The 14,066-nt window shown below is 41.4% G+C and overlaps 1 protein-coding gene across 2 annotated transcripts in view; it reads right to left on the bottom strand.

Moving 5' to 3' along the window:
• Positions 1-6,200: 6,200 nt before the first annotated feature.
• The window catches only part of LRP3 (LDL receptor related protein 3), a 155,091-nt gene continuing 147,225 nt past the window's right edge, over positions 6,201-14,066 (bottom strand). The window contains exons 6-7 of one of the 2 annotated variants that reach the window (XM_086945139.1): positions 10,553-10,685; positions 6,201-8,327 (exon numbers count right to left, since the gene is read on the bottom strand). In XM_086945139.1, the coding sequence (XP_086801265.1) occupies positions 7,497-8,327; positions 10,553-10,685 (964 nt within the window). In that variant the 3' untranslated portion in view covers positions 6,201-7,496. The remainder of the gene's footprint in view (positions 8,328-10,552; positions 10,686-14,066) is intronic. The other variant, XM_086945140.1, reaches the window with a different exon arrangement.

Here is a 14,066-nt window from a genome sequence, read left to right as displayed (position 1 = left end):
TTGTCCAGTTTTCCCACTGTACCCTCAAACACCTTGGGGTATGCCGCTTTCCAGTCTTCTTCTTTCGTGAGGGGCCACTCGTCCGTTAAGAGTATCTGTTCTTTCCCGCCTGGGTTGAGTATGATCCCTAGATCCCCTGCGTCTCTCCATCCAAGTACCGAAGGGCCCTTCTCTGCAACGTATAGAGTTCAGGTAGCTGACCTCCCTCTGAATTCGAATGTGAAGTCTCGGCATCCCACCAAGGGAATAGCGTTCTCTGTGTATGAGATGGGCCTGATGTCCGGCGGCAGTAGGTCTGGCCCCACTACTGGTGCGAAGTCTTCATCCCATATGGATCTTTGGACAATGGTCCATGGAGAACCTGAGTCGACAGCCACGTGTACCTTCACTCCCCCTATGAGCATGTCCGTTCGGGGCTTATCTCTGCGCTTCCCTGTCACCTCCAGCACCTGGTCCTCAATACACAGCACCATTTCTCCGTCTTCTTGGTCGTCTTCCTCGCTGATTTCCGAAGTCGCAGATTCCACACACTTGACCGTGGTCCTCTTTCCCTTCTTGCGGCATACTTTTTCAAAATGGCCGACCAGGCCGCAGAACGTGCATCTGGCACGAAAACGCAGGACAGCGTTTATCCTGAGTAGAGTGCGCTGTGCTACCGCATCTATAACACGAGAATTTGCTGTCTGTGTTGGGGCGGCCCGTCTGTTTCCCGGTCCATTTTGTCTCCTTCCTCTGTTCTCTGTACGTTCCTTTTTGTTTGCTGGACGTTGAGGCCTCATCTATCTTGTTAATCATCTGCCTCTGCGTGCTTTCTCTTTTGGCCGCACCTGCGCCGCGTTTCGACATTTCCGCCTTTTTCACCATTGCCATGACTTCCTTGAGCGAGGTCTCATTCTGTGCCCATAGTTTGTCCTGGACAGCCCTGCTGGTGGTATGCATGACTATCTGGTCTTTGATGTACTCATCCTGTAGAGCACCATATTGGCATGTGATGGCCAGACGTCGGAGCGCGGCCACGTAGTCGTCTATGGACTCGCCTGCCTCTTGCTTCCTTTGTTGAAAATTGTAACGGTCTATGGAAACACAGACCGCTGGGCGGTAGTGGTTGTCCAAGTCTTCCAGTGCATTTTTGAAGACATCCGTCTCTGTTGCACCCCTTTCCTTGGGCACTATGTTTGCGAACACTCTCACCCCTTCCGGGCCTAGATTGTGGAGTAACAGTCTCTTTTTTCTTGCTGGGGTGTATTCCTCTCCATTTTCGTCCTCTAGTGCCTCAATGTAGTTCTTAAAGTATTCCCTCCAATCCTCCCATTTTAACTGGGGTTCCCCTGGTCTGGGTAGGAAAGGGATGGGGGCCAACAGGGCTGATGCTTGATTCGTCATTTTGGCTTCGCCTCTGTGGTCTGCCTCTTGGGCTATGGGTTGGTCGGGCCCACTGGATGCTCCTGCACTCCCTGCCGTGTCACCTTGACCCCTGGGGCTCCCTGGGGTGTTATCCCTTATTGCCTGCGTGAGGTTGTCTGTTTGCGCCACCTCCTCTGGCTGTGGGGTGGTGCCTTTGGTTGCCAGGGTGCTGGGTATGTGCCCTTTTCCCTCAGTAAACACTGACCTGGTTCCTTGTGGCTTGTGTCCTTGCACGGGGTGCCTTTGCGCTGCTGCCACGCTCTATGCTTGTGCTGGTTGCAGGTTGCTGTTCTGTCCCGCAGGCTGGTGTGGGGCTGATGAGGTTGGTTGCTCCTCTCCACTGTGCTCGGTGGTGTTCGTGTCTCAGCCTCGTCGCCGATATAATGTTCCTTCCTCGCCCCCACAACATGTACTCTGAGCCTCTGTAGTTGTAGAACTGCTTTATTTAGATTATGCGAAACTCTCATAGACAGAGCGCCGAGCGTCTTATCGCATCCGCTCCGGTCGCCAACTGCCGAATATATCTTTCGCGCCTTTGCTTCTGTCCGTTCTGCGCATGCGTGCGCCTTCCGCTCTCGTCTACGGCGTGACGCGTCCTCGCGTACACGCTCGTAGACTAGAGCGCACACCACAGTCTCGCTTCGCGCCATTAGGCTGGGTTTACAATGCACCAGAGAATACGAATCCCAGCCAATCCCACTGTAAACAATCAGCAGAGGTGTGAGGGTGGAGGGGGGGGGGGCTAATTCTTCCAGCCGTAACCAGAGTGGATGTAAGAAGGGCTAAAAACATAACAAAAGCCTCATTTACATTTAAATGGTCTTTTACAGACCTGTGAAGTACTCGGGTGCGGCTGTAATTAAAACGTCGCCAGCCGCGAAGCTGTGTCAGCCCGGGCTGACACACACGACGGGGGGGGGCTGAAGCCCGGTGAGCCCAATGGGTGTTGCACGCCTGCATGTAGGTACTTTCCTTAAAGCCAGTTTGCACAAGGTGGTAACTAAAGGCCTGTTTGTTTGTAAAATCTAGATAACTTAAAAATATGTAATCTGAAACCTGCACCATTGGACACTCAGGGTATTGACGGGTTTTCTTAGAAAGGCCTGATTTTAGAGGAACAAACACAACAGAAAAACACGCAACGAATAATAAGCAGTCAGACATGAGGCTCTGAAATTCTATGTATGTAACATTCAGGGTCAGTGGTTTACAGCCAACTTGTTTGAAGAAGATAACTGTTGAGCAGGAGTGACGTCAGCACCCTGGGGCCAGTGTGTTTTTGATTTTACCTAGTCGGAGCTGGATTCCAGGCGACAGTTGGTTGATGGAGGTTGTGTGTGCGCTGCAGTGTTTCAGATACAGCAGACGCAGTACAAAGCCCTGGGCGCTCTATGGGTGTCATATCGTCCTCATCTCTTAGACGGAGGTCTTCCACGGCCGGGTCACCAGAGATGAGTTGCCAACAGGTGCCTCTGTTTAAAGGATCGCTTGTGGGTCAACAGTTCACTCAGTAGGAAGTCACTCCAACTCCTTCAACTGTAATTAACCATAAGCAGAGTGTCAAATTTACATCACACTCTTCAGCTCTGTCAGGTAATCTTTCCGTTTAAATATAATGACCTTTGTTGTGCCGCGCATAAACCAACAGGCCTGTGTTTTTAAGCGATGTAAATGCAAAATATCTCAATTTACCGACGCCGCATTGGCAGAAGGCTCAGCCAGCCCGGTCCGAATCTACAGACCCTTTACATACCACCTCATGGGCGGGAGACAAGCGTTCAGCTTGCTGAGCCATCCTGTTTAGGAGAATAGCATTCCCCCTGAGTGCAGTAGATTGGCGGAGACGCATTCTGGGATGTTAACTAGCCTGCGGTTTACGTAGTGCTTTATGCTGCACTTCTGCGTTGCGAAGCTCTTTAAATAAGAGGTGCATTGTGAGCTGCATTTTTCCACCGACCAGTGTAGACTATGCTTTTTCATAGTGGTTTCTATTTCCTCCCATGTATTATGCTCTTTTGTATATTATAAAACTATTTCAGTTATACCTTGAATTATGGAACTCCTACCAGAATTACTACATGTTAACAGTGAAGCTACTTTTAATAGGGAACAGGTCCCACTAATTGAAAGCTACAACACATTACGTACTTTTCCAAATCAATTTAAAGGTTACACTATAGGTAAGTCTCCCAGATAATTCATTTCACTTTTGGGGAAAAAAAGTTAGATGGAATACTTCTGTCTTTTTATCCTTTATTCCTTACTCCCTTGTACAGCATTTTGTGATCTTCATTGGGGACACAGTCAATCACCACATCCAGTGTATCTGTAGATATCAAGTGCATTAGTGTATGTGTTGTCCGTTCTTACGGATGCCTACATCTGGGTTCTTAGATTAGGTATGAATTTTTATATTGTCTAGTCACCTTGTTACTGTATAGCACGAAGCATGGGTGAGACAATCTATCCTGTGGACCTTTTCTGTCTAGCTCTTTCTTTTTATACTGAGGGGATCAATGGATCTATTCTTTGTCATTTCTTCATTTGCATTTTCTTCACAGTATTATTGCTTTGGTACTCCATGGTTAAATTAACTTCCTAGTGACATACACATGGTGAATTGCGGTGGTTGGCCATATTCCTTATATACAGACTAATATATCGTACTAATTGTAACCTTTTTTTAAGTCTTTCAATAGAATGCCTCCCCTCCATCCATCCATCCATCCTTGCTTTTATTCTGGCGGTTTGTCCAATCCCAATCTGAGGAAGGTGCCGCCTCATCCCTGGTATTTCACTGAGGAAGTTGCCGCCTCATCCCTGGTATTTCACTGAAATGTGGGTCAGCGCTTTATCTGTACTACCAATGGAATTACAAAGAAACATGTATTAATATGATTATGATAGTATATTCCTTGCATTGTTGTCAAGCTGTTTCTGAAAATTCATCACAATTACTACATTACTTGTGAACTTAGTACGATGATGCTTGACAAACCTCTTGCTTGATTTTATTGGTGTTGTTTTTGAGTGGTATGAATCTGTTATATTGGTATGTCTGATGGGTGGGTGGCCATATTTGTATATGCTATATTTTGTCATTAAGATCTGAAACTATTTTGTGATAGTATTTGTGTTCTAAGCTATTGCTGTTCGTTATATGCTTTAACCTCATAGATGCTATTAAACATTCCTCCCCAGTGCTGCGCTATCCATTGGAACTAGTGCTGAATGGACGTCCAATGGTCGTGCGCAGCACTGGGGAGGTAGTGCTGCCGTCGGCCAATGCACCGAGGCAGCACTTAAGGGGCTATCGATGATAAAATAAACAATAATAAAGTGTCAACAAATAATTGGATGAGGATTTTAGCTCCTGTAAAAATAACTTTTTTTAATTAGGAGTTTCACCCTAGTATACATCCGAGGGAGATTTTAGTTTTGTTTTCTTTTCCTTGAGAAATTCTGGGTCACCAGGTGCTAGTCTATGATATCTCACAGGTGGGCAAGTAGATGGTTTCGACCAGGAAGCCATCAGAGTATTTGTAAAAGCATCAAGGAATAGAACCATGGGCTCAGATTTTGCCAGCCCAGGCTGTAGGATTTCTATCAAAAGATTTGTTTTAGTCTTAATGTATGGCAGGTGTAACTCTAACACACACATTGCCCTCAAAATCACCATTGCAATTGAGGCACTCTCCTCTTTAATGGCCGAGCCGAGCCGAGCTGTCTTAGGCGAGGTGACAAATCCACTGACGTTTTGCAAGTAGAGGTATAAGGCATTAACAGTGTACTGAGGAGGTAGCAAAGTAGCAAGCCATTCCCCTCAACATCATCATCATGAACATTTTGGAATGCACCCTGCCTTGGCACAGGATCACAGTCAGAACAAAAAAGATAAAGGAGCCTTTGCTTAAAGCTGTGATGCAGTAGATGATTAAGGTTAGAGTCGGACTGCAAAAAAGACTGGTTGCACTTTAGTGGCTAGACATCGATCGAGTTGGGCCGATGGTGGATCATCCTCCAGCTTCGGGGGACAGGAACCAGCATGGATTGTGGGGCTAGCATGGAAGTCTGTACCAGAGTTGGACAGACCCAGTAAAGGGTTTCAAGAGGACACACAATGCCAGGGAGAGACTTGCCACCAGTAACCTAACTCTAGGCGCCTCTGGTTCTGTGGGTCACAAAGATGGGCCAGAGGAAGCTGGAAAGGCATACATTTTTGCAGCATGGCCTCTACAAAGGACTAAAGCTGCTTCCTGGTCTACAGCATACTGGGAAGTTCAGGGAGCTCTGGGATCAGCTGAGGAATTGGCTCTGTGACCTCGATGAAGTGTAACTTGCATCTTGACACACTTGCATCTTCTCTTTGCAGTAGGAGTGCCATGATGGGATCAAGTTTCACTTAGTTTTTTTTATGATTGTGTTTGGACTTGAATTTACTAGAAGAGTTAATGAGGGAAGTGAAACGGTGACAGGACTCGTCCTGTGAGGTCAACATGCAGGTGTAACAATTATATGCAGCTCCGCTCTGCTATTGACCTAGTGTGAAGCCGCACAATGTCACCTAGCAGCACGCATGAGCACTGCTAGGAAAATCTCTGCATCCAGTCTGGCACCTGGAGTAGTCTAAAGTGACGAATCTGTGGTTAGAAGTATCCATTAGAACCTTTTATAGGGTGTCAGGAAACTCGCAAAAATACAAACTAAAAAACGAAAACTGCAAGAGCCAACAATTTTCACGAACATTACACATTCTCTAAAGTACTTGTAAAAAGTGTAAAAGGTACAAAAAAATATTATATTCAACATGGTTTATTTTTAGAAAGAAGTTTTGATCTCTTAAATAATTCAATATTTCATAGTGTAGCCCAAAACTGTGGAGCACTGTCATTTTCATCATGAAGCAGGCCAACTTTCTAATCAAGATAAGTTTGCAATCTTATAAATATGTTTTTAAAACGTATCATACCAGAGAGAATAAAAATTTCAACCGAGATTACATCAGCTTTGAAAGTTTGTACCTTAAAATACGATGTTCTCCAGTGGAATGCACAGAACTTAACCCTTGAGAATGATATGAAAAAAAAATATTATTCGAAACATCTCTATCTTGGTTCTGATTTGTAGCCACAGTTATATCACAGCAAAATTTAAAAAACACGCAAATTCCAGATGGCTACCAGCAGACATGTTCATGTGATTGGAAACAAGTTAAACTGCATTAGTGGAACTGATTTTCTTTAAATAATGGTAAATATGCTAAAGGTAGATATGTAGCGCACGCTCTATAAATTTTGTATTCCACCTCAGGGTGGTTCACCAGTTACATTCTCTTCCTTTTGTGCATTTCAGTAATTCATAGAGAAAGTAAGTTGAGAGTCGAGTCGGCCAAGGAACTGTTGTAGAAACGCTTAGGGCAGCCTACATGACGAGATTTTTCTTCTGATAAGGAAAAAGAATGTTCATATTTCTACATACATTTTAATGTTTCCATTTCAATTTAACGTTTGCACTTGGAGTAAAAATGTTCCTTTTGAAAGTATTCAGCCATGACATTTAAGACAAATTTTGAACTCAAAGTACCGCAAAAAAAATAATTGTTCATCCGATATCTACATATATTTTTTTTAACATCCACTTTTAGAAATGTATACCTTTCATAGGCTTACCTTTTAAGACTTTTTGTGTGTTCTAATCATGGTTACACAATGGGTGCCTAATCATTGTTCTGGAATGGCGAAAACCAACAAACATGTAAACTATTCCTATTTACATTTCCGTGTATGCAAATTTAGTGTGAGTGGAAATCATGAAATACTGACATGAGTTTGGCCCTTGAAGATGAAATTCGACATACAGGGAGCATTTAAGTGTTGCAATTTGTTTTACAATCATTTACTCGTATTACTTGCGCTTGATATGCAGTCCTTCCTTAAGTAACTGCTACTCTCATCTCACCTTCAACAGTCAAAATACATGCTTGGGCATTTAATTAAGGTAACTATATAAAAATATAGGCTGAAAACTAAAGTACAGAGTGGAAATTACAAATAATACAAATCTAAAAGGCTGATTTATCACCACAATTGCTTTTAACAAACAAGTAAAGACTCGTCGTCACTGGTGTTGATTTCTGAAAGGGGAGAAGAGGGGTCATCTGTCATTGGCACTTCTGTAGAATGGAAACAAGCAGCATGGACACCCAAGGGCTCCTCCTGGCATGAACAAGGGCCAGCCTGGTGTTGCACAGTCACCTGAATATGAACATTCAAAGAAGCGTCTGAATATTCAGACTTGTGTTTACTTAAAGGCAATCTATGCAGTTGTTTCCTATGTGAACGACTCCTGTTTGAGTTGCTGGTCCCTGATGTGTTTCCTCTTGACTCAAGTTCACTGCTGAGAGTTGCCGCGACACTATCAGACAATGGATCCCTAAAATGTTTCTCTGGCTCCATATTGCTTGGTGCTTCAAACCTGCTGCAGGTACTCTCTTCAGATCCCAAGTTACTGTTCCTTTCTTCCACAATGCAACCTGCAGCAGGATCTACAGCAGGATCTGCAGAAGAGCTTTGTAAGACATTTGAAGGTGTAGTTTCTATGGCATCGAGCTCATTCTGCAAAATACCTACAGCTGTTTCTGGCAGTCGTCCTATTGAATCAACCGGGTCAGAGTCTAAAACCTGCCCTTCTGGAGTACTTAAAGAACTGGGGGCGTCTACCTCAGTTCGATGGGGAAGTTCCCCACTGAAATTCGACTGGGAAGTATGTGACGGTGTTAAGAGGGGAATCTGCCCTCTCACTCTTGGCCTGTGAAATAATCTGTTCCATAGTCTTCCCAGCCGCCGCCTTGAAGAATTCCTCCGGGAAGTGTGGCGTCTCATCTGTCGTCTCATCGCTGTGCGGATGTTCTGCAATACAGAGGCCTATTAACAAGAATATTAGGTTAGATGCATACAACCATTTCTCAGAACCCCCTTCCCTCAAGGAGGGATGTTCTTAAGGGAAACCCAGCAGCAATGCGATGGTTCTAAATCAGAACATACAAGTAGTCATAAACTAAGCTGGGTATTAAACCTTTTGCTAATCAAGCAAGCTGAAATGTAACAATCCCACCCTTTCATTATCACAACTATTGAGCAGTAAAATGAAGCCTGTGGAGCCTATTCACAAACTGCATTAGTAGTACATTTAGTAGTACTACAATAGTACTATTATGCCTCTGCCTATCCTATCTTTTATGTACAGATCTCTCCGCACACATATGGTGTTTTAGTAGTAAAGGTGGGAGGGATGGGGAATTGACTGGAAAATGGGGAATATATATAGCAATACATGGGAGGGTTTTAGGAAGGAGTGATATGGGGTTAAATGGGGGCTATGGAGGGGTTTAGAGATGGACATGCACCCATACACAAAAGTGTAAGCACATTCCTATTCAAAAACTGCATATCTATTGTTCCCACCGCCAAAAACAGTCGTAAATGTACTCCACCCCAGAGCTGGAGTAAGTCCAGCACCACCCACGTGTAAACCCTGAACTGCACCAACCTCTCATAGAAAATAATGGAGTTTGGGATTTTATGAAAAATCCCCTAGGAAATAATGTTAAAATAACTAATTTTAATGAATTAAAATATCTATAAATTTAGCTTAGTGTTAAAAAATGTAATTAATTTATAAATAAATATTAATTAATTTTAAAACAATTTAATGACCATTTTTCGATTTAAAAAGTGAATTTAATATAAAAAGTGTTTCCGCAATTACATTAATGTTATATTGAATGCATGAATGAATGAATGATTATTTTATTGAGTTAGTCTTTCAAAGACAGGCCCTACAATACAAAATATACACAATTTAACATTTAATAACATACCCTAATAAGTTACAACTTTAATTATTCCTAATAAAACTAAAAATAATCAACACTGTTGACAAGACCGCTCAAGAAGCTAGATAGGCATTGACAAAGTGCTAGTACTTAGTCATTGGCTGGCTCTAAGGTGCAAGTGCTCATAATAGATGCATTGGTTGCAGCTGGCAAAAAAGCATCTAATTAAAAGGCTGCAGAGACTAATAACAAATCATCCAAAACGAATTAAATCACTAGACTGCTCAAGGAGATAAACAATCATTAATAAAGTGCTAGTGCTTAGTCACTGGCCCGCTCAAAAGTGCTAATACTCGTAGTAGATGCCTTGGTTACGGCTGGCCAAAATGACATCTAAAAGGGTGCAGAGACATACAAGAGACCATCCAAGACAAGTTAAATCACGAATAAAGTGTTTCTGAAGGGACTCCATGACTTGTTGTAGGCAGGTATCTGCAATTATATTACAGACTATTGGTTACACAATTGGAAATAGGTCGGTAAAGTCTTTGTTGAAGATCCTGGAATAAGAATGATTAATGGGATTATCTAGTTGTTCTACAGGATATAATATAAATATATATATATATATGTTCAGAATTAGTACGCATACACTTAGTCAAAGCGTCCTTGCAGTGTCTTATCACATGAGCAAAGTGGGCGGCGGTACACATAACGTAAAAGCTTTCATTCCATGAATAAATATAAACATTTTACTTTATGTGGGTCTTTTTTTTAAGAAATGTAAAAAATAATTTTAATTTAATGTAATGTACTTACACTTATTAAACAATTAGTTTAAACTGTAATTAATAGCGAAGTGACATTTTTAAAAACATAGTCTACATGTACAATAAATATATTAGATTATTTAACACTAACATTAAACACAATTCTTTTTTAACTTTTAACTTTCCTAAACTTATCCATTGAAAGATCTCTGCACCAATTGAGGGAGTCTCCAAGTATGTGGAATTGAAAATGCGGATGTAAAGTCACTACTAATAGTAACATTACAGTGATATTTGAGGTTTTTAGGGACTTCTCCCCCTATTTCAGGTATTGGGGATATGTGAGTCTACACATTTGAGTAACTTTAAACTTGTGAATAACCACAAGTAGTAAAGTTACTCAAAAGTGTAGTAAAGTTACTTTTGTGAATAGCACTTCTGTGTTAACAAAAATATATTTTTAATTACATTTAAGTAGCTACAGTCAAAAAACAAGACAAGTGGATAAATAATGGTGATGTCATGAGATACCACTGCATGTTACCTGTGACGCATTGTAAACTGGGAAATCTTCAACAGGAGGGATCAGTCCCTGGGCAATAAGCTGTCCGTATGAAGGAGGAGCTTCACGCCTCACAAACTCTGCTTCAAGACGCGTCATTTGCGTTTCAAATGCTCTTTATCAACAAAAGAAAAGGGAAGAAACCAAGTCAGAGAAGTCAAGCACCAGAGAAGAGAAGTTGCAGTACGGAAGCAAATGAATGGTAGAGACTACATATATAATAGAAATACACAAACATGCAAATGTTGTCAGTCAAATAAAATGAGAAAAAAATAAAAAGTTGGCTTGATTTCACAAGTGACAACTGTGATTTGCAGTTAGAAAACGTATACAGTCCATACGCATTTTTCATGTAATTCTAGACTAAAAGATCACAAATACTGAGATATAGTAACCAGTTTATACAAGTTGTACAAAATGAACACTTTTATATTTGTTTGTATATCCAATAAACCATTTGAAAACCATCAAAGGGATTACTCATCAACTTTATTTTTCTATCTTTTATCTTAACTTTTATTATGTACATTAAGCAGAAGCTGTATGAAGGTAGTGAGGCAGAAAGAAAGGTTAAAAAAAACTTGAGGAAAAGGAAATAAGTAAATAAAGAAGAGATGGAAGCAAGCTAGCAATAGAGAAAACAAAGGAGTAAAGAAAGGAGAAAAATAAGAGTACAGTAAAGAGTTAAGAAAGTGAATGACTTAAGGTAGTAATTAAGGGAACAAAAGGAATGGAATTAAGCAATGAAGCATGTGAGGAAAGGAATGAAGGAAAGAAGGGTGAAAGGAGGGAGAGAGCAAGGTAGGATGAAGGGAATAAGGAAGGAAATTAACCATGCACTTAAAGATAATTACATCAAGGGCCAAGGGAAGAAAAGGCAAGCAAGAAGAAGAAGTGAGAGAAACAAATGATTAAGGGAGTGAAAAAAGCGATTAAGGTAAGGAAGGCAGAAAGGAAGCAATGAGTGTGAACAAGGAAGGAAGAAATGTATGGGATTTTGCTTTCAAAGTATACCACTGGTTATAAAATCAATAGCTAACTATGGAAAATGTGATCAATTTTATACCATTTAAAAGAAATTGACGATGTATTATTAAGGAGGTTTTCCATTCTGATGCAAGTGATAAAGTGTCTGACTCTCTTTACCTAGACTTCACTGTGGAGAGGTTGTAGTATTTATGAAAAGTATGTAATCAGTTTGGATTATTAACAGCCCGGTGTGTATAGATGCTTTGACTCTTTGAAAACAATGATGTGTGCCTCTGTGTCTCACAATTGTGCTTCTGGTGGGGGATCTTTGAGATCCATTACCAAACTCACTGTGATGTGAATAAAAAGAGGCAATGGTATCAGGTATAGAGGCTTGTCCGGACCAACACATCCTTTTTTAATGACTCCTAAGAACCTTCAGTTGACCAAATCTCCAGTTGCATTGTTAGGTGGTTAAACCTTCTACCTATTGTATATGTTTTGGAGAGATACAACTAAATTATCAAACTAACATTTTAAGATGCATATATCATCTAGCAATTCTGCAATAAGTTAAATGTAAATTAATCCCAGATGACTTGTAGGACATGAAAGTCCACATTATATATTGTAAACTAAGCTTACCTGGAACAAGTTAGTAAGTAAAATAAGGCTAAAAGAAAATAAGGGTTGGTATTAACATAAAAAATTGAGACACCTCACTTAAGAGGAAATGAATTATTAAGAACATTCAAACCACCAAGTGCTTGTATATGCTGTCAAATAGCGATCAAATGTCAGACCACTCACCATGAGGCTATTAATCTACGTTTGAGAAATGTCATGTTATATTAGGTATTGAAATGTGATGAATAAAAAGGTGTAATTGGCTTTCTATCTGGTATTTACCATTAGCATTGTGATTTGTAGGTCACATTTCCATGCTTTCTATTTGCTGCCTCAATTTGTTTTATATATAGCAAACAATGTCCCACTAGGTAACAGTAGCAAAGACAGTTTAGAAAAATGCATACAATATGTATTACAAGGAAGGAAAGCAAGGAGACTCAGTACATTTTGTGAAAAGGTTATTAATCACCAGTTTACATGAAAATGGGAAGCACAGTTAGGTAGCAGCACTGTACATGAAAACATTCATGGAGCAACCCAATGGGCACTTGGTGACAACGTGATAACAAAGTGAAGGTGACGACGCAAGTGAACGTGGTGAACAGCGTGGCGAACTTTGCCGAATCTGAACATTTTAATTCTATACACTCAATGTAGAGCCTATATGTCATTGCTTTTTATCACTTCGCGCCGACCACGCTGTTCACCACGTTCACTTGCGTCGTCACCTTCACTTTGTTATCACGTTGTCACCAAGTGCCCATTGGGTTGCTCCATGAATGTTTTCATGTACAGTGCTGCTACCTAACTGTGCTTCCCATTTTCATGTAAACTGGTGATTAATAACCTTTTCACAAAATGTACTGAGACTCCTTGCTTTCCTTCCTTGTAATACATATTGTATGCATTTTTCTAAACTGTCTTTGCTACTGTTACCTAGTGGGACATTGTTTGCTATATATACCTCATACCCAGTCCCAGCTTGGTCTATGGGTTTCACTCCTGTTCCCTTTCACTCAGTTGTGAGCAGCTGCTGAGCTGCGAGAGTGGTACCAAACGGTACTTGTCATACGTGCTTTATTAATTATAGCATCTAGTTGTGTAATAGTACTTACATACACACTATGTCCAAGGAGTCTCTTACTTACTCTGAAGAGTACATTCAATCGAGGTTGAGTGGGCCGTCACTCCTCTCAGGCCCGTCCACCTCTTCCTCGACCACACCTACCCCCAACTCCTCCAAAGTTTTACTTGACAAACTTGAAAAACTTAAGAAAAAACAAATACGCACGGATCTTCATGCGCGTATGCTTACTGATTACTTGAGATCGGGTGTCATACCGGTAGGCCTACAAATAAGGAACACCCCTGCTATCTTTACCCAAGATCCGAAATTCAGAACAAGCTTTAGCCACCTTGCCACCACATGCTCAAGACATTGGATGGTTCTAGGAATCGATACCGCCATAGAACACAGCCGCCTGGAACTACAAGAAATTGACGAATTGGAAAAACTCATTGCAGCAGACGATTCAATAGCCGATGCCAAAAGCCTCCTGGATAAAATCAACAAAACAATTGAGACCTTCAACACCTTTGAAACCAACAAAAAAGTCAACAAAATACAAAAGGACATCAAATTCTACAAAGTAGAGAGCACATATCCTTACCTAAACGAGGAGTTTTTCAACACCCCATATAACCCACCAAGGACACGCAACTGGGGCAGATTTCGGAACAACCAAATTATTACCTTTTCGGATTCATCCAACACTTCGGCAGAAGAATCAGACTCTGGAACTTCCACCTCCAGCCACAGGCCTCAACCTCTCCTGCCACCCGGTTTTTTAGGCCGGGGCCGCGGCCGCGGTCAACCACCTCCTCCAACTCGGCAACC

The sequence above is a fragment of the Lissotriton vulgaris genome, chromosome 12, assembly GCF_964263255.1.
Source record: "Lissotriton vulgaris chromosome 12, aLisVul1.2, whole genome shotgun sequence".
Lineage (NCBI taxonomy): Eukaryota > Metazoa > Chordata > Amphibia > Caudata > Salamandridae > Lissotriton > Lissotriton vulgaris.
The sequence above is the reverse complement of the archived record's forward strand: the minus strand, read 5'-3'. Positions and strand labels throughout refer to the sequence as shown.